Here is a 27846-nt window from a genome sequence, read left to right as displayed (position 1 = left end):
GGTGAAAGTGTAGGGACCATGATGTCTTTACATGATTTGCACACACATGCTGACATCTTTAGATCTTTATACATTAGCTCTTTGATTTGGGGAGAAGACTTAGAAATGAAGTTTAGAAGTTGGTGTTTAACTTGTTCAAGGCTTACTTTAAATAATGTTGCTTGTGACGGAAGCATCCAGAAGTCCTCTCTTCCTTTGGTTCTCAGCACAGGGCATCCCCGCCTGGTTTTTCACTGGCTGCTTTCATTTCACAGGTAGTCAATATGCATTTCCAGGGTGTTGGACTGTGCTTGGGTCTCCTGTTCATCACGGCCAAGGCGGATTTTGTGGATGATGGTGTTGAGGTGGAAGACTTCAGTGAGAGTTCAGACGAGAGTGATTTTAAAGACGAACCTTCCTCGGGGGTAAGGCGGTTGAGAAGTGAGTTATAAGCCGTTCTTTCCACGGTCATAGGCCTGACAGATCTCTCACGATACATGTCCTTCCCTCCTGACAGCTGTCTTCCCAGGAGAGTAAAACCTCCATCTCTCTGGCTGTGTTCCGTAGAGTCCCCACACACAGCAAACATTTGTGTTTGACACCTGATCCAGTTAGTTGTACAGGGGAAGCTTTTGCTGCCAAGACAGGAGTTCACTGGCTAGAGGGGCCTTTGGTTTTAGTTCTGATGATACCAGGCAAAATAGGAGGTGCCATAACTTGTGGTTCTTCAGGACATAAAGGAGGTGGCCTTTGCTTATCTCTCTGCGGCTAGAAAATGGCTACAAGGGGATGGACTTGGACAAGGAAGGGTGACCTGCACTGAGCCAGGACTCTGCCCTTGTGCTATTAAGATTTACGTTCTGAGGAGATGACTTACAGGAGACTGCGGAACTTACAGAGGTGTGGTGGCCACTCCCTAGTGCAGTACTCTGTCTTCCTAATGCTGCAAGCCTTTAAATGCAGTTCCTCATGCTGTGGTGACCTCCCAACCATAAATTATTTTGTTTGCTTCATTACTGTAATCTTGCTACTGTTACGAATTGTTAACATGAGTATTTGTGTTTTCCTGTGGTCTTAGGGTCACCTTTCCCTGTGAACGGGTCAGTCCCTCTCCCCAGGCCCCACCCCAAGGAGTCGTGACCCACAGGTTGAGAACCATGTCTCTGGGGCCTTCATAGCAAGTATATTCACATTTAATACTGTGATGATGTCATCCACCCTGTTGTGCTGGCCTCTGTTTCAAGGGCTCAGAAAATCCATAGGAAGTTCTCACGGATTCCTTTGCTTCATCTCATCTCGTATTTACTGGAGTTTTAAATATGCAAATATAAATGTTATTGTCTGTTTGCAGTGAATATTGTGCCCCCCCCCCCCGTTAAATTTCAGTCTCTGCCACGGTGTTTCTTTTGAAACCAGTTCTGTGATTTGCAAAGTACCAACAGCGGGGGCGGGTACCCTACTACAGGGATCTTTGGAAATTCATGCTTTTAAAACCCTCAGCCAGACTGCCCACCACACATGACTATATTTGGTGAGATGACAAGTGGGACAAACATTGAGAATTCATTCCCAAGCATGAGTTGTATGAGATGACAGTTTTCATGAGGACATTACTAAGACGTGAACTTTGCCGCTAAGTCTCCGTGTCTCTATTATGGTTGTGTGCTGTGTACTAGGGTCTGAACCCGCAGGATGACATCAGATATTTGTAAAAATAAATAACTTTAGCTTTTAAAAATTCTCTCTTCTAGACTATTAAATATAAGACACCTCAACCTATAGGAGAAGTATATTTTACAGAAACATTTGATAGTGGAAATCTGTCTGGGTGAGTGTTCCCGAATTTTCCTCAATTTGATGAGTTTTCTGAAGCGATTGGTCTATGAGAATTAGCTCTCCTGTGACCTGGGATAATTTAAAGCTATGTATTCATACAAAGAGACACAAGTTTGGAATGCAGAGAAAGCACACAGCATTCGCTTGCTCTCCAAGGTAGAGATTAACGATGGCCATTCCTAAGGCAGCTTTGAGTTTCTGTTGCAGCCACAGTAATGGTATGCACCTCTGTGAGGGTTAATACCTGCTGGTCACTGTGCCCCAGACCCTCTGCTAGGAGCCAGATGTGTATCCCATCCCCCGTTTCCCACTGAGAACCCAGCCCTGCTGTGTGGGCTTCCTTACTCCAGCAGAGCGAGCCATTGAACTCCCGCCCCCTGGGATTGCTCAAAGGCTAGATTAACAGATGGATTTCCTAACACTAAGAAGTGCTTTTCACCCAAAAGTTTTTGAATGAAAAATCTGGTTGTGTTGGGTAACAACCTCTTGTATTTTTTTTACATGCATTTTAATCTATAAATTGCAAATCTTATTTTAATGGCAAATATCTTTGTTTACTTTTTTCTTTACAGGTGGGTCTTATCAAAAGCAAAGAAGGATGATATGGATTCAGAAATTTCTATATATGATGGTAAAATACTTAATCAAATATTAGATAACCACTACCAGTGCACACAGCCTTGAGAGTATAGTTTTGTTAACATTATGTTGGCCAGAGGTTCCACTCTGCCTTTCACTTGCCCGGCTACAGTGTTTCAGGGATTCCCTGTTCTAACCAGTTGTCTGACTCTTAGACCATGGTCGGACTCCAGCTGCAGTAAACTCACTTGCACTGAGCTGTTCTGGACCTTTTGCCTCAAGTCTGGGCACTCATAGGTCAATCACAGAGGTGCACTAATGAGCCTCTAAGATCGAGGTCACCAGGCAGCTACAGCTTCAGTCCTTGTCATTGTCCACAAGATCCCTGATCTGCATCTTCAGGTTGGCTGTAGAAATGTCTTTCAGGGTCACATTTCCTTCCCTAGAAGGACCACCTTAGAGAATGACAAAACATTGTCTCCCTTCTGGTTCACAAGCAGCCTCCCCAGTTATCGTGTCCAAAAGGAAGGTCTCCCTCTGCTCCGGCTGAGCAGGAGGGGAGTTCCACTGTCTAGGAAGTCCCCACACCCTGAAGCACGCGGCCTAGAACTCTGACTTTGCAAGGCACTTGAACCACCGCATGTGCTAGGCTTCCATGGCCAATTTCTTGCTCATACCTTCCATAATCTGCCTGCCTGCCTGCCTGCCCCTGTACAAAACGTTCTCTGTCCCCACAGATCCCTAATGCCTCCACATGAGTGTACACAGCAAATGAACCCATGGAAAGACCAATCTAAAGCCATTTAGGGAATTCTTCCCCTCAAAGAAACAATGGGTCCGAGGGACATGCTGTCTGAAATAAATTCAAATGAATACAGTTTCTCTGTCAACCAGAATGTCTGACTTTAGACATCTGTGTTGAAGCGCTTCTTTAAGAGAAGCCAAGTAAAATATTCATTCTGGGAAAATATAATACAAGGTGCTTTAGGGGAACCAGCAAACATTTATTTTTAAGATGGGTCTTGCTGTGTGGCCTAGGCTGCCTTCAAACCTGCAATCCTCCTGCCTCAGCTATGAGTAATGGTGTGATTACAGGCATGTGCAACGATGTGTTGCTTCCTCCTGAAAATATTTAAGAGTACTTTTAAAATTCCAATAGTTCTCTAGAACAACAAAAATTCAAGCTGCTTTGATCTGGGACTTGTGGTAGATACACTGTTTTTTAGGGGTGGGAGCAGTCTAGAAGCACTAGCAATTTAAACATGTCCATAAAAATCATTGTGAGTTGAAACATTAGAGCCAAATAACCATCTTTTACTGAATTGAGTTTGGTTGGAACAGACAAACATATAATTTTCAAAACTGTAACATTTTATATAGATTAAGTTTGGTTTTGTCTTTTTTTTTTTTATTCTAAGACGAATAAAGGGGCAATGTCCAACACAGACCTCTGGAGCTACCGTTAGCCCACCTGGCTTACAGCCTGGGTAGCCCCATGGTCTGACAGCAGAAACCTTCAGATCTGAACAGTGAGATCGCAGCCTAGACCCCAGCTCAGCTTCAGGGCTATGAGTGACGCATGTTGTTTCCTACACACGTTTGCCTCATTCTTTCTTTCTTTCTTTTTGTTTTAATCATTTTAATTTAAGTATCTGGACAAGGCTCTTTCTTTTTTTAAAAAATCATTTTTAATTTAAGTATCTGTACAAGGCTCTTTCTTTTTTTAAAAAAATCATTTTTAATTTAAGTATCTGTACAAAGCAAACTTTGCTCTTGATCAAGAGGGTGACACAGACAGGAAGTGCAGAGTCAGCACTCCTAGTCCTTGTGAGAGGAACCATGATGTTATCACCATTGTTTTATTGAAAGTAGGTCAAGAAAACCTAACTGCGTCCATCTTAGAAGTGTACCTGCCATGTTATTCATTAGTCTTCTGAGTTTAAGATTTTAAGATTTGTTTATTTTATATATATATATATATATATATATATATATATATATATATATATATATATATATATATATGCTGTCCCTGTCTTCATGCACACCAGAAGAGGGTGTCAGATCTCTTTACAGAGGTTGTGAGCCACCATGTGGTTGCTGGGATTTGAACTCAGGACCTCTGGAAGAGCAGTCAGTGCTCTTAACCGCTGAGCCATCTCTCCAGCCCCACTTCTTTTCTTTCCTCTCCTCTCTTCTCCATCCTTCTCTTCTGTTTTTCTTATCATTTGTCAGAAACTGGCTTCATTTTCTTAGTTAACAACAGAGTAATCACATAAATAAATAAATCTTAAAAAAAAAAGAAGGAAGGAAGCGAAAGGACAGGGAAGGAGAGGAGAAAAGACAAATTCAGGAATCACTTTCTGAAGCGTTATACGATTTTATTTTCTTCATAATCATTTTTCATGGGAAAGGATCTGTGCTGATAGCAGCTGAGAGGTGAAGCTCTGCGTCTTCTGTTGTAGCTCATTTCCTTTGCTTTCTCCTTCAGGAAGATGGGAAATAGAGGAGCTGAAGGAAAACCAGGTGCCTGGTGACAGAGGGCTGGTTCTGAAGTCTAAGGCCAAGCACCATGCGATATCTGCTGTCCTCGAGAAACCCTTTATTTTTGCCGATAAACCTTTGATAGTTCAGTAAGTTTTAAGACTTTTTCATTTGCATTAGCCTGCTATAATTTGCCATCTGAATGTATGTTAGGTTTTGGTGCTGTGTTCTCTCTCTCTCTCTCTCTCTCTCTCTCTCTCTCTCTCTCTCTCTCACACACACACACACACACACACACACACACACACCACATCACACACATACACACACACACACACACCCACCCTTTCCCTTTCCAGGTTCATAGACAAACACATGTAAATATAACCACACCCCGGGCTTTGGGGGGCAAACAGGTTAGTGATAAACATTTGTGTGTGTGTGTGTGAGTGTGAGTGTGTGTGTGTGTGTCAGTGATAAACTTTTACATCGCACGCTAAATGCCACCTTTATATCAGTTATATCAGTTGTTCTAGTTCCATGCTGTTAAGATAGTAACCTTGGGATATACAGAGTAGAGCTAGAAGGCAGGAAATTGGTTTCAGCAGGGAAATGTGTCCTCAGGCCAATGTCCTTGAAGTGTGGAGCTCTTTTTAAAGCCCTGATGCTGTCTGAAATCTCTTCCCCTTGCACTGACTTCAGCCCTGTGTGGTCTACAGCTCCAAGGTCAGGTAGAAATTCCCTACGTGCTCTCACCTACAAAACTCGAAGCCAAGGTGAGGCTCTGAAAGCCACTCTGTGTTCAATCACAGAGGAAAGGACTGAGCATCGTTCCTGCTCACAGGCTGCCTTGGATTGGAAACTCTCCCGGGTCAGTCTGTCCTTCAGAACAGCCGCAGGACCCACAAGCCTGCAGACTCTGGCTCTCTGCCAGTACCGTGAGGAGAGCTACTTCCTGGGTTTGTTGTCCCATTTCGGTAGCCATCCAGTCCTAGGTCAAGACAAGGAGGGTTTGCCTGTTACACGAACTAATTAAAGTAGCATTAGCTACATTGGTACTGCTTATTATTAAGATTTGGTCTGAGTTTTGTTTTCCTTTATAATTGTTTTCTTTTTCCTCCCCCCCACCATCCCCCGTGGTGTTTGTGTGCAATTATGTGTTTGGGTGTGCAGTTGTGTGTTTATGTGTGTGGGGGGGGTGGTCTGAGGTCGATGCTGGAAATCATCCTTGACCCACCATATTGACAGACACCGTCTCTCTGTGGTGTGGCTGCTCTCTCCAGTCAGCACTATGAATCCCCTACCTCTGCCTTCTGAGGCTGGAGTTATACAGGCTGGCTACTATGTTCACCCAGCATTTTACATGGGTTCTGGGCATCTGAACATCTGATGCTTGTGTGTCAAGCACTTTCACTACTGAGCCATCCCCACCGCCCTTCCTTGAGAACTGGAAAGTAGCCGCACTAGTCTCCTAATCGTTAGGCACACAACATCACTCTGTGAGTGCCCCGTTCATTCAAAAAGGCTGTGAAGAAAACCAAGACAAACTTCAAGTTTTCAGGAGTAAGATAAATGTCATCAGTTTTCAGGGAGAATCACTTTTTTAAAAAAATGTCTTGCCAGATAAGAAGCAAACAAGAAAATACATCTAAAAATTTCTCAAATAACTATGAAATTATGGGGCTGGAGAGATGGCTCAGCGGTTAAGAGCACTGACTCCTCTTCCAGAGGTCCTGAGTTCAAATCCCAGCAACCACATGGTGGCTCACAACCATCTGTAATGATATCTGATGCCCTCTTCTGGTGTGTCTGAAGGCATCTACAGTGTAGTTATATATAATAAATAAATCTTTAAAAAAAAACTATGAAATTATTATTTTGAAAAAATAAAGAGGATCGAGAACTGAACAGCCACCAAATGGGCTAACATGTTACATTAAATGCTTTTAGTGGCACACGGCTTTTGCTGAATTTTGGTGTCTTTTCCCTTCCATGGCCACGTCAATTCGTGTTTGAGCGCGCCTGACCTGAAGTCTGAAATGCTTTGAAATTTGGAACATTTTTTTTAATCTCCATGATTACTTCTTCAACTAACAACAGTTTTGTGCTACATTTTCTGTACAATATTTGTTTCAAACCTTAATTTCACACATGAACTCTCTGTGTGGTGTTTTTCATTTAATATAGGTGTTACAGTCAGTGTGGGATGCAGCCTAACATTTCTGCCTTTTTTTTTTTTTCTTTTCTTTTTTTCGGAGCTGGGGACCGAACCCAGGGCCTTGCGCTTGCTAGGCAAGCACTCTACCACTGAGCTAAATCCCCAACCCCCATTTCTGGCTCTTTAAACATTTGTCAAGTCCTTGTCCTGAGACCCTGTCTTCTGGTCCTTTCTTTTTTTTTTTTTTTTTTTTGGTTCTTTTTTTCCGGAGCTGGGCACCGAACCCAGGGCCTTGCGCTTCCTAGGCAAGCGCTCTATCACTGAGCTAAATCCCCAACCCCATTCTGGTCCTTTCTAGGACGTAAGTTATTGTAGTTGCAGGGGGCCATAGAACTTCCTTCTTTCTGAGTGTATTTTGGTCCCTGGTCTTTCTCCTCCCTCTTTTCTTCCTCTCTCTTTTGATTCCAAACCACCAATAGCTCCTTTTCACTTCTATTAAATCAATATTTTCCTTCCAAAAAGGAACGAGAGTGGGTGGAATGTGTCTTGGGTGATTTTGCCGGAGTATCTTACTTAATGTGATGTTTCGTGGTGCCAGCCATGTTGCTGTGAATAAAAGTTTACTCCACGCTTTTAAGGGGTGGGACAGTATTCCTTTGGACATAGAGACCACCTCTTCCTCAGCCACATGTCAGCGCCATCTCGGTTAACTATGCCTCCCAGTGGCTCCGTTCCCAGGCCTGGGAGAGCTGGCAATGGCTCATAGTACAGTTCTGGTGCCATTTCTCCTAGTGGCTGTACTAACCTATAGCCCCACAGTCCATATATAAGAAGTAGCTTTTTGACATCATAAGCGGTTTTTTGTTTATTTTTGGGTGGTTTTGTTTTTTGGTTGTTTTCTGGTTTTCATTAAAGCTATTCCGTCTGGGTAACGTTTTCATCTGTGTTTTCCTGGTTCCTGGCAAAACATGTTTGTTTTATAATATATTTCTTCTTTTGAGAAATGTCTGTGTAGGTCTATTGCTTTTTTTTTTCTTTTTTTTTCTTTTTTTTTTCTTTTTTTTTTGTAGCCTTGGCTGTCCTGGAACTCACTCTGTAGACCAAGCTGGCCTCAAACTCTGAGATCGGCCTGCCTCTGCCTCTGCCTCCTGAAGCATGCATATTTTTTTATTAACTAAGTTATTTACTTTACATCCTGATCACTGCTTCAGTTCCCTCTCTTTTCCCAATCCCTCCCTCTCCCCACTTCCCTACCCCTACCCCGCTCCCCCTTCCCTTTCTTCTCAGAAAAGAGGAGGCCTTCTATGACTCTCAACCTGCCTGTGTATAAAACTGCAGTGAGACATTAGCTGCATCTTCTCCTATGGAGGCTAGATAAGGCAGCCAGGTTAGGGGGAAGGATCCAAAGGCAGGCAACAGAGTCAGAGACAGCCCCTGCTCCAGCTGTCGGATGTGTATGTGAACACCAGACGCACAACTGTTACCTCTGTGCATAGGGCCCAGGTCCGCCACTGCGGTGTGCACGGATTTTCATATGATTTGTTGAAAGGTCTTCTATTAGCTCTTGAGTGTTCCATGTATCTGAACCTCAGCCAGTTAGTTCTAATGTGAGACTCATTGTAGAGAGTAGCACGTGGTCGCTCGTGGAGAAGGCCCTGGGTCCCAATGGGTAGAGTGTATATCTACAGCTGCTAGAGGTCACATTGTGTAACCACCCGTTGGTCTGGAATGGTTTAAATCCAGTGATTCTTTGCTTGGTCTGTCAAACCTCCTGCTTTGTGTCCCACCAGTAGGGGTGCTTCAGCAGGTTCAGGGTGGCATAGTGTAGCATTCCCACCAGTAGGGGCAGGGAACTCATTGGTGTCTGGGGACTTAATGTGGGACGTGTTTGGGTAGCTGAAGATCATACAGAGTCTCTAGAGCAGGGATTCCCAACCTTCCAACACTGCAAAATCTCCATTTGCCTCTCTGTCACCTCCCTAGTAAGCCTCACACTCTCCCTCAAATCTCCTTTAATACAGTTCCTGATGGGATCACCACAACATGAAGGGGTCCTGCATATCAGCTATGTGACCCCTGGGAAAAGGTCTTTCAAACCTCAAAGGGCTCAGACAATCTACAGGCCGAGAGATGCTGCTTTAGAGGAGGCCGTAGTGGACATCCCTGGCTATCAGGATGTCATCGGTGTCCACCGTGTACTATTGCCTTGGAAGGATCTTGTTAGACTGAGGCCGGCCCTCAAGGTGGACGCCCAGATGCTTCCGGGAATTGAGGATTGGTTTGCCTTGGCTCCGTGTTTAGAGCCTTGCTGGGCCAGTCTGTGTAGGGCAGGCTTCTCGGTTCTCTCCAAGATGAGGGTAAGTGGGTGGGATCGCTCACCTGTGTTGTGGGACCACAGAGGGCAGATAGATGGAGCTATCTCTCAGGAGCCTGGAGGGTGTGTGACACTGTGAGCTGAGTGGTGTTTTAGGCTAATTCGGTGGTGTGGGCTTCCTAAGCTGAGCTGTGATTGTGAGCTGGGCTGTGTGAGCTTCTTCCATAGCGAATAGGTCATTGTCCAAAGCATTAGTTGGCATCGTCAGAGCCTCCTACAGGCCCATTATCCACTTTGTGAAGCCCCTCTGGATTCAAAGTTGGTCTGGGCTGGAGAGACAGGATGCTAGGTGCTGTGTGCTTGACCCTTTATGTGGGGATCCCAGGTCTCCATTTTGCATCTCCCTCAGCACTCCATAGCAGTTGTGGGTTTGGGGTTTGGTTTTGGGTTTTGGCTGTTTGTTTGGGGAAACAGGCACATTGCTGTTGGGACTCTTTCAGTTTTTCAAAGCATCTAAATTAGCCCTTGCTCTGAAATTGGAATCATTTGATTGACCTTGTGATTCTTGAGGTGTTTTGGGCTTTGGAGCATTTCAGATTTCAGATTGGGGTACACAGCAGTCACCCCAGAACATGGACCCCAAGGATCGTTCAGCCTGTGCGTGCTGTGTGATCAGACAGGTTCTAAAAATTAGAGATTAAAATTAAGAAAGCACATGAGATGGGCTAGCCCAAGAAAGCACATGAACCCATGCAAGGTTTGAAGAAGATCTGCATATCAAAACCCTCTGTAGCTTTACTGTTATTTCCCCCAAGCATGCTGGACCATGTAAGTTTGTTTTCTTCTGTTTAGTAAGCAACACTCCTGAGAAGTCAGGATTAACACAACGCTGTGTGCGTTCCCTCAGTCTCCTGAGGCTCCATATTTAGCAGCCACCTCCTTATGTGAGGACAGACATTTTGCTGACCCCCAATCTACTGCAGTATGGTTTCCACTAGCAAGTTAATGCCTGTGAGTTTGTGGGTTTGCTTCTAATGGTGCTGGGGATTGAAACCAGAGCGTGCTGTGTGCTGGGCAAATTCTCTGCCTCTGATCTTAAGCTGTTTGCACCTTTTATTTTGAGACAAGATCTCACCAAGTTGCCAGGATCTGTGTAACTCCAGGATCCTCTCGTCTCAGCTTCTGAGTATCTGGGGTCACAGCCTTTGCAGGTAGACCCTGCCGGGCCGATGTTCAGAAACGGAAAGTTTGCAGAATAAGAAATGAACAAAGTGACTGGAGCCTCAGCCTGGCAGGACAGCAAAGCCAGCTGCCCGTCTATAGGGCCGTTTGTGACATTCTTCCTTCTAGCACATATACTTCCTGGATCCTTTATCCTTAAGTCACCTGGGACACGGAACACAGCAATATCTTTTCATATTTAAATTCCTGAAAATGGTAATCTTTAAACCACACCGGGTGTCATTTCTTCTGTTTTGTTCAAAGATATGAGCCCCACACAGAAACTGTCAAGTTGTATTTTAAGTAAAACTTGACACTTTAGGGGAAACAAATAAATAAATGCTTTTTAAAATTCTTTTTGCTAAATTCCATAACAGAATTGACATTTTCCAGCCTTTATTTCTGTATCATTGAAATCACCTTAAGTTCTTCAAGTGGGTGAGGGCCAAGCCCCATGCCAAATGCTGCTCACAAAGGATGTCAGTGGGGCAGGCAGAGAGCTTAAGAAGCAGTTTGGGGCTTTCCTACTTGAGAGGGTGGGCTTGGAGCACCCTCGTGTGGACAGCTTGGGAAATACAGCACAGCATTGGTTTGCTAGTTACATATAAATCAGTCCCCGCCCCTCTTTCTGAACCGAGTGTAGACCAATTGGGTTCAAGCTGGCAGGTTGTATCTTGTTTTTCATTTCGTCCATGAAATTGCTTGGGAAGCGTTTATAACTCTACCATTCATTAAATGACCAGCATTGTGCAGTTTCTTTGTTTTTGTTACTTCACTTAACAAAACTGTTTTTGTTTTTGTTTTTGTTTTTTCTTTTACTGTTTTTCGCATTAGTCACATGGATTTCCCTCATGTGACTCATCAATTCATCTGACACCTGGGCATCTGCTCGATTATCCTAGCAATATTATTTCTGTAAGACACGACCTAAAACAGAACAAAGTTGCTGGAGACTTGTCGTATGTGGTAAATCTATGAGAGACTCATAGCTGTCACACTAGACAGTAACATTTCCCTTTCTCACAGCCATTTCGGTGTGAAAACCCAATTACTGAGTGAAAATCTGAAACCTCTTTGCTAGAGAAATTCAATAAACCAAAACTATCGAGCACAGTTCAGATGGAGTTGAGTTAAAATGAAAATTAGCGTTGGGTTCTGAATCTCCAAGGTTATTATTAGGCTCTGAGAGACGGGATATAGCTAGGTTTATACAGAACACGGAGGCCAGGGATTGGCTCAGCAGTAGAGTGTTTGCTTAGCTTGTGCAAGGCCCTGAGTTTGACACCGGGCCACGGAGACTGTAGGAGAATTACTGCATCAGAATTCAAGGTTTCCTGTTGCGTTTTAGTTAAAAATCTCTTTATCCCCCATGTTAACACTTTGCTGAGAAAATCATGGAGATGAGATGGCTGGTTTCCTCCAGTAATTATTTCTAAATATTTTAACCTCATAACTTGACTTGTGGATTAGATGAGCATTTCTGCTCTCCGTATTCTTCATTGAGTGAGTGTGGTGGTAATGTAAAATTATTCTGCTTAGGGCGGAGAGTAATTCGTTACACTCTAAGTTATACTTTACACTAAGCAATGAGTAATGTTTACTTTATCAGCAGTGTGGTTCTTTCCCCCCATTTAGATATGAAGTAAATTTTCAAGATGGTATTGACTGTGGAGGCGCCTACGTTAAGCTGCTAGCAGACACTGGTGACTTGATTCTGGTATGACATTTTACTATCTAAGAACACCTTGTTAGAGTCAGTAAGTATTCTAAGGACTGGTTGACAACTGAAAATCCCATTTTCATTGTCTTTTTCTCAGTCTGAGTTTACATGGCCTTTACAGTCTGCTGTCCAGATCCATTCACAGTCGCACTGTGTGATGGAGACATTGGTTCTGTGCTCTTTGGTAACAATAACTGTGCTCTATCTGGGGGTAGAAGTCACGGGTGCTTAGAGATGCTCAAATGACAGCACAAAGCCCACATTAAAAGCCGCTGCTTCCTATGTTGCCAACGCCCAGAAAAGCCCAAAGCAACTTGGGAGAGTTTGGGGACATTTCTTACAGCATTCCACAGTGGGAGGGAGCTCTGTGTTTTGGTTACGATGGCTTCGCTGTGGGCCAGCTCCAAGGCACACAGCAGAACCTGCCTTCTGCACTGGTGGCCGTAGGATCAGGTAAAAGAGGCTGTTTGTAGGATGTAGTGAAGCTCATTTTAGATCTTGGAAGTCTTAGCGGCGGAGTGGCAAAAACAGAGTTGGCTCGAATTCCTTTACGTACTTAGTTGGAGCCAGCATGTCCTCAGAGGCCTTCTAAGGTGGGAACTGTCATCTCCACACTTGAGGCATCATGGGAATGGATCCAGGGGGCTCGGAAGCTCGCTCAGCCACACGAGTGTAGGAACCGCAGTGTATCGAGGACAGCAGAGCCACACTCCGGAGCAGGGTGAAGTCTGGAGCGCCCCTCTGTGTCCGCGCACCTTTGTGTGTTTTTAACTACAGTCTTCCTGAGTAATGACAACGAGGAATCATTTTAGTCTAAGGTCACGAATGCGCCTGCTTCCCCCAGGGACTGCTCATACCTGTGTGCATAAAGCAGTTGCAGTTTTTCTGAGCTCTTACACGCATCCTTAGGAAGGGAGTAGCGTGCGCTTTTCTAAAGTTTTCATTTTGCCATGTCCTTTGTTGTCGTTTGTGTTATTTGGTAAGTTGGCATTTAATATAGTCTGTAAATTCTGCCCACTGGACAGAACAGAGAAAGTCAAAGGCCGCCATGACTCTGGACTAATTGGGAGCATCCTCTCTCTCTGAAGGAAAACTTTTATGATAAAACATCGTATACCATCATGTTTGGACCAGATAAATGTGGAGAAGACTATAAGCTTCATTTAATCTTCAGACACAAACATCCCAAAACCGGAGTTTTTGAAGAAAAGCACGCCAAACCTCCAGATGTGGATCTGAAAGAGTTCTTTACGGACCGGAAGACTCACCTGTATACCCTCGGTACCCATTCATTCATTCATTCATTCATTCATTCATTCAAACGTTCTCGTTTCCATGGAGACGCTGAGGGCCTGTGCTTTCCGGAGAAAGTAAATGTGTCTACCTTTAAGAAGTTTATCTTTGGGGGAAGATAGGTTGTGTCACATAAATGGGGGTGGGAGTGTCAGAAGAGGAGACTGCAGAATGGGAGTTTCTTAGCAGTGCCTCTTCCCTGACCGTGGCCCCTGGGTGGGGTTTTTGTATGAAAATGTACATTTGTAGGAAAATCCACTTTTAAGAGTGGAACTCTCAGGCGGGTCTGAAACAGTGTACATTCTTTGTGATAACACTTGCAAACCTCTGAAGTCTGAGGGGTTTGTCTCACTATGAGGAAGACGGGGCTGTATGCTGTAGCTGTGAAGAGGGACACTTTGGGACCGTGAGTCCCCACCAGGGCCACCTAGCTGTTGGGTAATTTTACCTGTTGAGATAATGGGATTTTTCATTGTTGAAAAAATTGAGTTTAAAATAAATCTTATCTTTATTTTAGAAAATACTGTAGCAAGTGATTTCAGCGAGTTTTGATTCAATACATTGGTTTTTCCTGGTTAGGAGAAAAAAAACTGCCCATAAACTTGGTCATTTTATTATTTTGAAGATTCTATTCCATATGTCGGATACTAATCCTCAAGTGTTTAAATTGTTCTGTAGTGATGAATCCGGATGACACGTTTGAAATATTAATCGATCAGAAAGTTGTGAACCAAGGGACCTTGCTAGAGGACGTGGTCCCACCTATCAATCCACCCAGAGAAATTGATGACCCGAATGACAGAAAGCCAGAGGAGTGGGATGACAGAGCCAAGATCCCCGACCCCACCGCCGTCAAGCCAGAGGACTGGTAAGTCAAGGGAGGCTCCGTAACCGGGCGGCTAACAAGACGCTGACAAGACTCTTGACAGCGGAGCGGTTAAAAATGCGGACTTAGGGATTTTCTAGGAAACAATTTTCAGAAATTGATATTTTCTTGTCCTATCTTAGTGTAAATTTTTCTTTAGTGTGTTTACTTTGTTGCTTTTTTGTTGTCGTTGTTATTTTTATGGTATCAGTTCTGTGGGAAGACCCACAGTTTGACCCAGAAAGCCTTTCATTTTCACTCCTGGCTTCTTGCTCTTCACCTGCTTGTGTAGACTGGTTTGGGTTTGTTTGTTTGTTCTGTGGGTTTTTCCTTTTCTAGGTTGATGGGTCGGTCTTTTGGGTTTTGTTTAGTAATGACTTGGCTTTAGGTTGCCGCATTGTCACCGTCTTCTGTCCGTGGGACTCACTCGCGCCAACGTGATGAAGCCTTCTGTCTTTACAGCTGTTGATGTTGTCTCTGTTTCCCATCTTGGGGAGGTTTCCTTGACTGAAATGTGCTGGGCTGATGAGCGCCCACAGCTTGAGGTTGGACGGCGAAGGACACCAGTGAACCCCTCTTTCTAATGAGAAAGTCTTTGTCCCTCACATGTGTTCTATGATTTCTGCATAAAGACTGTATGCTTTTATTCCTAAGAACCACAGTTTTCTCCTGTCTGTTGCACAACCCTTAATTAAGGTTTGCCAACCAGATTACACTTCTTTTTGTTTTTAACCACTGTGTTAGGTTGGGCTGTATAGCAAATACCCCAAACTGAGCGGTCAGGTCAACTCGTGCTGACGATTACCTCAGTGGGTTGAGGCAGGACCCAGAGGAGGCCTGGCTGAGAAGCAGCTGACCTTGGCTGCTTGACCACCTTAAGTGACGGAGCCCAGGTTTCCCCTTAGATCCCACATCAGAATAGTGATCTAAGGAAGACAGACAGCACCCCTGAAATGGCCACCATATTTTAAAACTGAGTCTAGAATTGGCGTGCTGGCCCCCATTTGTTCCCTAGCCGGAAGGACACCTCACAAAGGTGTGAATACCAATCCTAAGGGTTAAAACAAGCTTCCTGTGAGACTTTACCGTGGTGTTTGCACGCTTGCTGGAACGCCTGTCTTTTCGATATTTTCTCAGTCAGGAAGTCACAGTGAGCGAGTGGCTGGTGTGTTCAGACCCCACCAGCGCAGGACCCTTATTCTCCTTTTTACATCTTTTGTTGGGTACCACTTACATTTGTTTTCAAGTTCCTTTAAGTATACGTCGCACGCTGCTAAAGTCACTTGTGATACACGGCTCTGTGGGCTCTGATGACGCGCTGGCATCTGCAGCATTCTCCGTGTCCCAGAAGGACCCAGCATTCTGCACTCCCGATGGCGTGCACATCCCCGTGGCTTAGCAAAAATGGGCTCTTACAGGGTCTGGTTTCTCTGTCTGCTTCCTGCCCACCCCGTGTTGATGCCTCTGTCTGTAGGAGTTGTACCTCTCTGGGCCTATGTCATCATTGGTCTGTCTATTCACACGTTAGTGGAAATCCGCGCCATTTTCCAGTTTGAGGAATTACAAGCAAATGTATAATAGAAATCAACGGACGGGATTTTTGGAGGGCAGATGCCTAGGCAGGGGATTGCTGGCCTGCTCCAATGAGAAGCTGCCAGCCGCTCGCCCTGTGCATCTCCACGGCCTCATGCGAGTGTTTCAGCTGCTTTACATCTAGATCTTTGTGTTTGCGGGGTTTGGTTTGGTTTGGTTTTGGGAGCTTGTGAAAGCTTTGCAGTGGCATGCGACTGTCTGACCGCACGTGGTTCACTCTTCTCACCCAGCATCTGGCCCTCCACTATGGCTTGTACCAGGTCTTTGCTGAAGTAGCACTTCAGTTTGTCAAATATTTTTAGAAGGTTTTTTGTTACTTTGTGTGTGTGTGTGTGTGTGTGTGTGTGTGTGTGTGTGTGTGTCTGTGTGTCTGTGTGTCTGTGTGTCTGTGTGTGTATGTGTGTGTGTGTGCATGTGCGCGCACGCACACGCGCTTGCCCCACAATACCCTTGGGGCAGTCAAGGCAACCCAAGGTAGTCGGCTCTCTCCTTCCTTTAAGCAGGTCCTGGGGATTGAACTCAGGTCATCATGGTTGGCAGCAGGCATCTTTACCCATTGAGCCATCTTGCTGGCCCTAAAGTGGGTTTCATGCAGGCAACACACATTCAGTTCTTTCTTTTCTGTGTCCCATGAGTTGTCCCTGCTGTGACATGTCTGTCTGTATCAGCGTAGTGTTTGAAGGATATGTTTCACTGACTACTGAGCACGGTTGAGCAGCGGCCTCTGACTGCTTCCTGGAGGCTCACAGTTCATAACAGTGGGCAGACAACCTCCACCCAGGGCACCATTTATTCTCAATTTAAGGTCTCCTCGCACATTGCCAATTTTTATATGTTTGCTTTTGCTGTGTTCTGACATGGATTTTTCCCCTCTTGGTGTCTTCCTGTCTTTGAGCTTCTTAGAACAAGGAATGCAGTTTGTGTGGTGTATAGATTCCCCTGGGCATCCGGGCGGCTTCATACATATGTGTATCATTGATCGCCATTATCTGTTTTTTCCTTTGTATGTGAAGGGTCATTTCCTCCAGTCACATGTTTGCAAACATTGGTGTGACCACCTCTGCAGAACACCAGGTCTTGTTCTTAGGAAAAGTAAATGTGTCGAGTGCCGCTGGTCCAGAGAGATGCTGCCTGTGGTGGGGATGCCTTTCCCGTCAGACAAGCTTTACAAAGGGGAAGAGGAGGAATCAGCAGCATCTGATGGGTCCTTTCTTCAGGTGCACCTCCCTAGGAGCCCACACTGCTTCAGGCTTGCAGACAGAAAGAGGAAGAAGCTGTGGATAACAGCGTCGTGTTTGGTGAATTCGTCATACTTGTGTGTTAGGAGGCACTAGAAGAAAGGCTTTGTCAAAAGCCAGCGTCTGGCTGCTGTGCATGTTCAAAGCTTGACTCTGCGGTCTGGTTGGCTGAGTCGCGCGTTAGCAGAATTGGGGCCAGCATCTGCTTGCTGGGCTTGTGTTCAGAGACTGACCCTGAAGTTGGGTTGGTGGAGTCTGTGCATTAATACAAGGGGTTTAGTCTGTGTTGCAGCTTGAGCTGATGGGGTCACAGCGTCCATGTTTCCGAGAAGTGACACTACAGAGCCATCATGGTCATTCTCCTAACACTGTGTTCATGCTCCTCGGGGTTTTCGTCTTAAGTCAGTGTAGCCTTTAAATTAAAACGCTAGGTGTGAATATGGAAAGCATGAAGACTTTTTAAATATGACTGAGTTAGAAAAAAATCATAAAAGGCTAATAAATTTAGCTGCTTGAAAACATACATACAATTTGTATATAGCAAAAGGAACAATTGAGTCATGTTAAAGGCCAGGCCCCGTGCTACAAACACTTGGAAAGTGTGAGCAGGAGGGTCAGGGCCTTTAAGTTATTCTTGACCATACAGAAAGTTCCAGGCTAGCATGGGCTGCATGAGATCCTGTCTAAAGAAGAAAAGGAAACAAAAAAGGAAAGAAAGGAAGGGAAGGGAGGGAAGGGAAGGGAGAGGAGAGGAGAGGAGAGGAGAGGAGAGGAGAGGAGAGGAGAGGAGAGGAGAGGAGAGGAGAGGAGAGGAGAGGAGAGGAGAGGAGGAAAGGAAGGACCAGAAACATTTATTTTATAACACATGAGGGCTGCTGAGATGGCCACTGGGTCTCATAGCCAGAGTCTCACCCCTGGAGCCCACATGGAAGAGAGAACCAGCTTTTATAAGGTGTTCTCTGGCCTCCTGTGTGCTGTGGCATAAGTACACATTCACACAGACATGCATACGTGTCTGTGCCCTCCTGTGCACGCACACACACATACAGAGAAATGAATTCTTTTAAAACCCTGAAAAAGTAGAAAGTGGAAAGGTTATATTTTACAGTATATAGTCAACAAAGGGCTGACCTCTTAATGTAAAATAAATGAGGCCCCCAGAGAGAGAAGACTGGCTTGGGTGTGCACCTGTACTGCTGCGTGTTCCTAGCTTGGAGATGCCTTATCCCGGATAGCCCGGAGTAGCCTCACTATCTACATCCCTCTCTGCATCTCCTGTCTAGCCTGAGTCTATGCTGAGCCTTTCCCAAGCTCACCCCACACAGACCTGTTCCAAAGGCTTCTGAACCTACCACACGGTAGGGGTGGTTGGGGAAATGCACACGTTCCTTGGTATGAAGTGTCTGGGTTAGATTGACTTCACTGTGACAAAAAACACTCAGGAGTCCACGCACGAGGAAGAAACCCTTAGGCTCAGTATCAGCCATTTCATCCAGAGGTACCAGGCTCCACTGTTGGGGGTGCATTGCCACGGCACCTTGGAAAGGAGCATGGTGTGAAACACTGGCATCAGGGAAGCAGAGAGGGATTGCTTTATAACGAAATCTCCTGCTTGAAACCCATTAAGCTAGAAATCTGAAAACAGATTAATCTGTGAATCAAAACCCTCATGATCCAGTCACTTCACCATTAAACTCACCTCACTGGGAGCTGAGCCTTCAACACAGAAAGCAGACCACATCACAGAGCAACCGGTGCGTAACTTTTGCTGACTGAGTTCGAGTGACAAAAGCAAGATTGAGTGTGCCATGTATGCAGTGTGACCGTTTGTGTAAAAAGGTGTGCGACGTGTGCCTGGAACATGGGCCGCGTTACATTACTGTACTGATGTGTCTTCAGGGATGAAAAGGAACCCATACAAATCGAAGACCCGAGTGCTGTTAAGCCTGACGGCTGGCTCGATGATGAACCAAAATTTATCCCCAATCCTAAAGCTGAGAAACCCGAAGACTGGTAAGCGCTCTGCAGCTCCACACACAGTGCCAGAGATCTCTTGATGGCTTACTCTTCATGGCTTCCTACAAAGACTGGAGATAATGGATTCCTCTGCTCCAATCATTTCAGGAGTGACAGCATGGATGGAGAATGGGAGGCGCCACACATTCCTAACCCAGCCTGTCAGATCGGATGTGGAGAATGGAAACCTCCCATGATAGATAACCCAAAATACAAAGGGATCTGGAGACCACCGATGATCAATAACCCTAACTACCAGGTGATAAGCGCTGCCCAGTTCTGTAGTAAGGTTGGATTGGTTCTTCTAATCCTCACCAGTGTCCTGCGGCTTTTAGAAGTTTCACATGTAATTTTATGAAGTTAAAAAGTTGAGGGGTTGGGGATTTGGCTCAGTGGCAGAGCGCTTGCCTAGGAAGCGCAAGGCCCTGGGTTCGGTCCCCAGCTCCGAAAAAAAGAACCAAAAAAAAAAAAAAAAAAAAAAGTTGAGTAATTTGGGTTAGGAAAGAGGAAGGGGTCTGGGGTGGGGACCACATGAATCTCCCTAAAGGGGAAGACAGAATAGATTTTTATGGGTGGACTGGGGGGTGGGTGGGGACAGGAGTGAGGAAATCAGACTGGGGAGTGATGGGGTAGAGACAGAATGAAGGGAGAGGTGACTGGGATTGGGGGTTCATTTGGGTATGGTATGAAAACCTGGTGCAGTGGAAACTCCCTGGAATCTATGAAGGTGACCCTAGGGAGGACTCCTGGTAATGGGGTACAGAGTCCCAACTGGTCATCTCTGTAGCCAGGCAAGGCTCCCAGAGGTGAGAGCAGGGCACACTCAGTTGAGTTGTTGGCCAAGGGGGTCCCATGGAAATCCTGAATTGACCCAGGCAATTGATTGCCGAGACAAAGGCCGCTCTCAGCACACTGGGTCCCACTGCTGAAGACGACACCACACAACTCATTGAGCATGGAGAAGTCAGGCTGGTGCCTACTTGGAGCTCTCGTCCCTACGTTTCAGTCTCTCTTTGCAGGAAGGTACTATGCAGGCCAATGAAAGAGAAACACAGACACCAACCCAGCCACAAAACCTTCGACCTACAATTTGTCCTGCCTGCAAGATGTGCTGGGGCATTGGTGGCACAGAACTTGGTGGGAGTGGCCAACGGTGTCTGATTTGACTTAAGGCCCACTCCATGAGAAGGGACCCATACCCAACACTGCTTGGGTGACCTAGAACCAGAGACAGATAGCACAGACCCCTAGGGTAAAACCAAACGGTAAAGTCTTTTAAAATAAAGTAGCAATTTAAAAAACAAATGTAGCATCTTTTGTTGGGTGTGGTAGCACACACCTTTAATCCCAGTACTTGAGAGGTAGAGTTAGGAGGATCTCCATGAGTTCAAGGCCAGCCTGGTCTACAGAGCAAGTTCCAGGACAGACAGGGCTATGTAGAGAAACCATCTCTGTCTCTGTCTCTCTCACATACATACATACATACATACATACATACATACATACATACATACATACAGATAGAATGATGGTATATATATCTATATCTATATACACACAATTGTGGTTGTATATTCTAATTCTTCACTGTGGTCCTTCTTTGTAGCATTCATTTATCACAAGGTGTGTCTGTGTGTGTGAGAGAGAGAGTATGTGAGAGAGAGCGAGAGTGTGTGTGTGTGTGTGTGTGTGTGTGTGTGTGTGTGTGTGTGTGTGTGTGTGTGTGGGAGAGAGAGAGAGAGGGAGAGAGAGAGAGAGAGAGTGTGTGTGTGTGTGAGAGAGAGGGTGGGGGGAGCACTTGCCCTTCATCTTACTGTTTTTGAGATGTTGTCTCTCATTAAACCTGGATCTTTCTGACTCAAGTTGACTAACTGGCTGACAGATTCCAGGGACTCCCTATCTCCATTTCCTCAGGACTGGGATTACAGCCATTGCCCTACAGCACAGCTCTTTAAATGGTGCCAGAGACTAAACTCAGCTCCTTGTACCTTCTTCCCACAGGGGACCACATGTTACCACCTAAGCTATCTCCCCACCCTTACTATAAAGGCTTCTTCTGCTCCTTTTTATTTGTTTAACAACATCACTTTACTTAAAAGTTTCCTTTGCTGTTTCTTCCAGGGAATCTGGAGTCCTCAGAAAATTCCTAACCCGGATTATTTTGAAGATGACCACCCATTCCTTCTGACTTCTTTCAGTGCTCTGGGCTTAGAGCTTTGGTCCATGACTCCTGACATCTACTTTGATAATTTTATCATCTGTTCAGAAAAGGAGGTGGCGGATCAGTGGGCTGCAGATGGCTGGGAGCTGAAGATAATGGTGGCAAATGCCAATGAGGTGTGACAGTGACCACAGACAAGTAACGGGACGGTGGGCGGGAAGGCCTCCTGGGGACCCAGTCCTGGCCGTGGGTGACACAGATGCAGCAGCTACTAAATGCCAAGGGAACGGACTTGAGTACGTTTCATACAGACCATCTAGCTTCTCTGCATCGCCTGCATGGTGAACTTAAATTATAACAGCCCCAGTGAGATTCAAAGTCTGGCTGTAGTTTATAGCATTAAAAAGAATGCGTTAGGGGTTGGGGACTTAGCTCAGTGGTAGAGCACTTGCCTAGCAAGCGCAAGGCCCTGGGTTCGGTCCCCAGCTCCGAAAAAAAGAAAAAAGGAAAAAAAAAAAGTGTGTTTTCATGTCGGCAGTGCAAGGCTGATTTGTAACAGTGATCTATATGTGATCCAAGTATTTTTACTTAGAGAAATGCCAAGAAGCCTAATCCAACATTGTTGTGTTTGTTTCCCTGCTGTGCTGTGTGCTCTGGGCTAGCTGCCCGGGAGCCTGCTAACTCCACTTCCCACCTCACCCCAGGGTGGGCGCTGGGGTGACAGAGGCAGGCCACTGCGCCCTGCATTTCACGTGGGTGTCGTCACTTTAATCTGCTGAGCCATTCACCCACGCGCAGTTGGTTTCTTTAGACACTTGATTGTTACACGTGAAATATGTTGTGGCCTCAGATTTTAATAAAATTCATACACAAGGGCCACTTGTGAAATTGTTCATATAAAAAGAAAAAGAGAATCCGATAATTCCTGAGTGAGTTTATCAGGAAGTTCTTTAACAGAATGTATTATCAAAGGTGTCTTTTTCATTGTGTGCGTGTGTGTGTGTGTGTGTGTGTGTGTGTGTGTGTGTGTATGTGTGTGCACGTGTTCAGTGGGAGTAGTGTAAAATGTGCACGATCTGTGGAAGTCTGTGAACTCTGCCTATTTCTCCACAGCCCGGCGTCCTCCGACAGTTAACAACAGCAGCAGAGGAACGCCCCTGGCTCTGGCTCATGTACCTGGTGATGGCTGGGTTGCCCATCGCTTTAGTTACTTCATTTTGTTGGCCAAGAAAAGTAAAGGTAAAGAAAACACACCCCTTTTGTTCAGATTTGCCTGCGTTCCAGAGTCGTTTGGTTCCAGCAGTGTGAGGACTTCAATGCTAATGTAATAGCCAGTTTCCTGTAAGATTTACTGAGTTTGTTACATTACCTGATGAGTTACTGCAAAACACAAACAAACAAAAGCCAGGCAGATAAATGCTCCAAACACGCATGTCCACTCCGACAGTTAGTGTCTGTGCACCGAAGAGGGACGATAAGATAAATACAAATAGCGCTTAGCGTTTAGTAAAACCAGCTTTTGTTAAACCACCACAGAAAAAATATGAAGACATAGGGCCTAAAAAAGCTGACTTATGTCAACTGCCAAGCAAGGCCGCTCTGGAACAGGAACCTGAGGAGGAGAAGGCCCCAGAGAAGCCCGAAGATTTGCAAGAGGAAAAGAAGCCAAGTGAAACTGAAGTTGTCATCGTGGAAAAGGGTAAGACTGTGTTGGTGACTTGTGGCACCTACCCTCGCCTGCCAGCACTGACAGAATTGTCTGCTGTGCACAGGAACTGCCAAGAGCGTGACTTTGGGAGCGTGATTAGCGATCCTCTGAGAGACAGCCCTTTGAGCAGTCACCTGCTTGTCCTTAGGGCACAGCCTCTGGTGTTTCTGAGAGCACGAGAGCTGTGTGTGCACAGTTGTGTGTGACTAGGCATACCTCCCCCGCATGGGGCACCCACAGCAGTCAAAGAGTTCCACCCAAGCCTAGTTCTCGGAGTCTTCGTAACTTACTGGTGTGTCGTATTGATGTTTCTGCCTACTTCAGAGAGCATTCACAACTATCTAATTTGGGAATACTTAAGTCTCAAAGGGGCCTTGCTTTAGAAGGCAGTTTTGCACCTCCGCTCTGTCCCACGCTGCACATGTGCAGACCTGTGAGGAAAGCAGAGGTGGCCTGTGCTGGCTTCTGTTTCCTTAAACCTAATTTTTGGCAAAGTAACTTTTTACTTTTATAATTCTCAGGACATGTTCTCTGTTTTGGTGATGGTATCCCTCCACCTTCTCCCCTTCCTCTTCCTCCTCCTCATCCCCCTTTTCCTCCTTCCCATGCCTGCTCCTGTCTGTCTGATCTCCCCTCTCTTTTCTTCTTTCTCCTGCCCCTCCCCTCCCACCTCCTCCCTGTCCTTTCATAAGGACAGTGACAGCTCAGCAGCGTCTACATGAGAATCGGTAACTAGGACAGGCAGAGGTAGGGCCCACCCACGGATAAGTAGTCAGCTGAAGACACAAAGGCCGCCTAAGCAAGGGGCGCCCCTAGGACGTGACTGCCAGGACACTGAGAGTCATTTGGGTTTTCCACACTGTGTCATCACAATTTTAGGAACGCACCCTTTGCTTCAAAAAGATGACTTATTTATGATCGTAAAATAATGAGTATTTACAACTAGCTCATTTTTTCTTTTCAGTTTTGAAGGCTTGAAATAGCTTAATTTTAGAATTTCAGTAAATCCCCCTTAATTCTTAGTACTTTTCAGTAACAAAATCCTAACTCATAGTGTCTCTGCCTTTAATGAAATCTACATTCCAGAAGAAGTAATTGGAGAACCGGAAGAGAAGAGTGAGGAAGACGCAGAAACTATAGAAGGGCAAGAGGAAATGACCAAGTTGAGTAAATCTGGATCAGAGGATGAGGTAAGCCCTCCCTCCCCACAGGAGCAAGCTTTCTCCATGCCTCCCTGTCTCCTCCAGTAAGAGAAGGCAGAAAAGGCGCTGACATGTTGTTCCATGGCCACCCGGCGGCAGAGCACGCCATCTGTGCCTTACACTCTGTGCAGGTAGAGTGCACTGGTGAGAATAATCATAGCTCCATTGGAAGAGAGGACAGAGATGGCCGAGCCGTCCTGTGGAAGGCTGACGGGCCTCGGTCAGACTGTCGCCCCTACCCGTTCTGTTTTCTTGTGTTTATTTGTCCAGAAGTACGTTATTTTTGGATTAGCATAGTTGTGTGGTGTCACATTGGAAATGGCATTAGCTGCATGCCTTGTGTGTATTTTGTTCTTAAAGTTTGCTTTGAGGTCCAAACACATCCTGAAAGTGTGGAGGGGAGAAGTGTCAGCACAGTCCTTTTTACCTCTTTCATTGCTCTGGAAACTTTCATTCCACGAGCTCTAAAATACTCTCTGTGAAGCCAGCTCAGGATTCATTACTCACAAAATCCCTGTGATGAAGTTCCTTTATCCCCCAGTGGAAGTCGCACAAGTACTTCCTGTGAGATTGAGACCATGTTCCGAGTCATAAATAACGCTGTAGGGGCGAGCAGTCCTTTGTCACATGCTTACTTGACAAGCAGGGGGAATGGTATGGGGTCAGTGTAAACAAAGAACCCCAAGGCACTTCTGTTAAGTATAGGAGCCTGTGCGGCACAGCTTGGATGATTAGTGCAAGCATTTTACAGAATGAGGAATAAGCCTGTGTTGTTGACTAGTCCAGGTTATGTGAAAGGAAACATTCCCATCATGCATTGCTTTCCAGATGAAGGATGCTGATGAGAGCACAGGATCTGGAGACGCCCCAGTGAAGTCATTGCGCAAGAGGAGGGTACGAAAGGACTGACACACGCACGTCAAGTGTTGCAAATCCCAAAGCGAGATCTGGCATCGAGAGTTAGGATGCCCAAAAGGACAGTGACCGCGCATCTGCACAAACTCTAAGTATCTAGCAATGTTACTTTCATTCTTTCAGGGTGGGGGGAAGGGGATGCAGGGGAAGTAACTTTGAAGTTAACAGGTCTTTGGATTTAGAATAAAAAGAAAAATGGCACCTCACACGAGAGCCAAAAGAGTCCTCTCCTTAGTTACAGTTTTACAGCTGGAGGGACGAGCGCTTTGGTTTTCTGGAGCAAAGATGACGTGCTTTTGTTCACCTCTTCTGGAGCACCTGCTATTGGGCCTTTCTCTGCAGTGCCTGTGCAGGAAGAAGCGAGTTCATTATACTGAGATGTGGCTGTGTTCTATTGTACAGACTGAAGGTGACGGACTCTGTGGGTGATCGTCCGATGCTGCCAGCACTTACAGAGTGTGTGAGCAAGCCACACTTCCCTGGTTGTGTTACACCGTACTTAGGTCAGTTCACTTAGTTAAGAGATTCCTGGAAGAGGTGCTGTGCTGGCAGGCGTGTCAACTGAAGGCCTGTTTAAGTGTCACTCATTGCATCACCGGGTAAAGTACAAGCGTAGTTTACATAGGCTTGTCAAAGCCAAATAATGCACAGCGTTTTTAGCTTACCTCATTCACCAAATTGTGAGCGTACGCTGCTCTTGAAAATGAAATTTAAATATTTTTCCCATTTAAATTATACTCTCTCTGAGGATCATTAGAGAGGAGGCTTCATTTATAGTGTGGAACGCTAACGGCTATATCCAGTTCTGCAGCTGTCTTTTTACGTGCTTTCCCGACGACAAGGTCACCCTCCTAGTTGCACTGAAATGGGTGCCCAAACAACCTACCTTATCAGCAGTGTTGCTGTATTTATTAAAATGTTTTATTGAAGAACTTTCTACACTTAAGAACCAGGTGTCAACCCTTTGAAAGGCCATTCAAGTCCACGTGAAGAACAGTGGGTGACTTTAATACTGAGTCCTTGTGGAAGTTCCTATGAAGTTGGGGTTTATTTTGTAGACATGCACACCCCACCTTCTGACTCCCTCACATGGGCACATTCAGAACTCACACACTGAAGAAAAACCCTACCTTCACCTCCCTAAAGGAGGCTGAGCTGAGCCAATGACACTGTTTGCATCTGCCAGAGAGACATAAAAAGTGGAGTGAGTGCTTGCCCTATGGCCATGCACTAACGTTTATAGACTCTTGGGGAATTTCTAACACAGCTGACCGTAACTAGAATTTACTTAGTAATAATAGGTTTAACACAGCTTTCAAGGGCTCCTTTTTTTCCTTTGAACTAGACATTTGAAATAATTATAAATAGAAATATATCTCAAAATAAACAACTATGCTTCGAAGAAATAAATCCTTTCTTACCTTGATGTAAACCAGGCTTGACCTATGACTTTTGTGTGAACACATTTTCTGAAGATTGGTTAGAGCTGCCTTAACTCTTGGTTGCACACTGACTCTGCATGGACCATTGATTAAATTTCAGGAGCTGGAAGCGGTAATATCTGAGCAGCCGAGTTTTATTTTTATAGTCTATTTTGTCAATCCCAGGCTTTACTCTAGCTCAAGCCGACTTGGAACTCCTGTGTACCCAGCCAGGCTGCACTCACACTTGGCACAGTCCTCCGGTGTCAGCCCCTCCGTGCTGGGATGACAAGCAGGCGAAGCCGTGCGAACATCACTGCACATTCCTGGTGGCATTTCCCTTCGTGGCTGTGCCATGGCTGACAGGTCACTCCAAACCAAAGCCCTTGTAACACATGACATCTATGCAACTGGCAAGAGTTTTAGTAGCCAAGTGGCCTTTTTTTTTAATCCTCATCGATTTTATTTTTTATAATTACTTAATTTATCATTTTCCCTAATAAAAGATATATATGTGTATAAGTGTGTGTGTTGCTTTCTTAGTCTTTTTTAGCCCCCCCCCCCCCCCGGAGCTGGGGACCGAACCCAGGGCCTTGCACTTGCTAGGCAAGCGCTATAACACTGAGCTAAATCCCCAACCCCCTTTTTTAGCTTTTTTACTAAAGTAATTGTCTAAAGACTTAACCTGTATGTTCGTGTGCCTGGATTCATGTATATACACAGGTATGCAGATACCCACGGAGACCCAGAGAGAGCATTGGTCATGAGCTTCCATGGTGGCGCTGGGAACTGAAACTGCTCCTCTCCAAGGGTAGCCTGTGCTCCTATTGGCTGAACTGTCTCATCGGCTTCTGCTTCTTTCCCTTGAAAATACTCTTCAGCTAGGCTCACTTCCGTTTCCCGGAGGATGACATCAGTGTTGTTTGCTCTCCATTTGGAGGAATACGTGAAGTTGCAGTAGATAATTATTAAAAATCCCACTGGCAGGGTTTCTATCTGTCTTTGACCATTTTTGTCCTGGGATGAAAGGCATACACAGCCTTTATATTTTAATATGCCCTAGGCAGCACAATAGCACGGCGGCTGCCTACCCTCCATGCTGCTCAAATCTACCTTGCCATCGATAATCCCAAACCATCACTC

At 45.4% G+C, this 27846-nt stretch overlaps 1 protein-coding gene across 12 annotated transcripts in view; it reads left to right on the top strand.

The window, feature by feature from the left end:
- Clgn (calmegin) overlaps nucleotides 1-27220 on the top strand; it is a 33384-nt gene extending 6164 nt beyond the window's left edge. For 4 of the 12 annotated variants that reach the window (NM_001434601.1, NM_001434602.1, NM_001434603.1 and 1 more), the window contains 14 exon segments: nucleotides 255-404; nucleotides 1731-1807; nucleotides 2388-2446; nucleotides 4886-5027; nucleotides 12207-12288; nucleotides 13380-13572; nucleotides 14263-14452; nucleotides 19180-19293; nucleotides 19405-19555; nucleotides 21418-21633; nucleotides 22571-22696; nucleotides 22994-23156; nucleotides 24252-24355; nucleotides 25196-25488. In NM_001434601.1, coding sequence (NP_001421530.1) covers nucleotides 264-404; nucleotides 1731-1807; nucleotides 2388-2446; nucleotides 4886-5027; nucleotides 12207-12288; nucleotides 13380-13572; nucleotides 14263-14452; nucleotides 19180-19293; nucleotides 19405-19555; nucleotides 21418-21633; nucleotides 22571-22696; nucleotides 22994-23156; nucleotides 24252-24355; nucleotides 25196-25276 — 1839 coding nt within the window. In that variant the 5' untranslated portion in view covers nucleotides 255-263 and the 3' untranslated portion in view covers nucleotides 25277-25488. 12 annotated transcript variants of the gene reach the window in all.
- Nucleotides 27221-27846: the final 626 nt, after the last annotated feature.

This window comes from Rattus norvegicus, chromosome 19 (genome assembly GCF_021556685.1).
Source record: "Rattus norvegicus strain SHRSP/BbbUtx chromosome 19, alternate assembly SHRSP_T2T, whole genome shotgun sequence".
Classification (NCBI taxonomy): Eukaryota; Metazoa; Chordata; class Mammalia; order Rodentia; family Muridae; genus Rattus; species Rattus norvegicus.
Note: the sequence above shows the minus strand (reverse complement) of the source record. Positions and strands in the feature narration are given on the sequence as shown.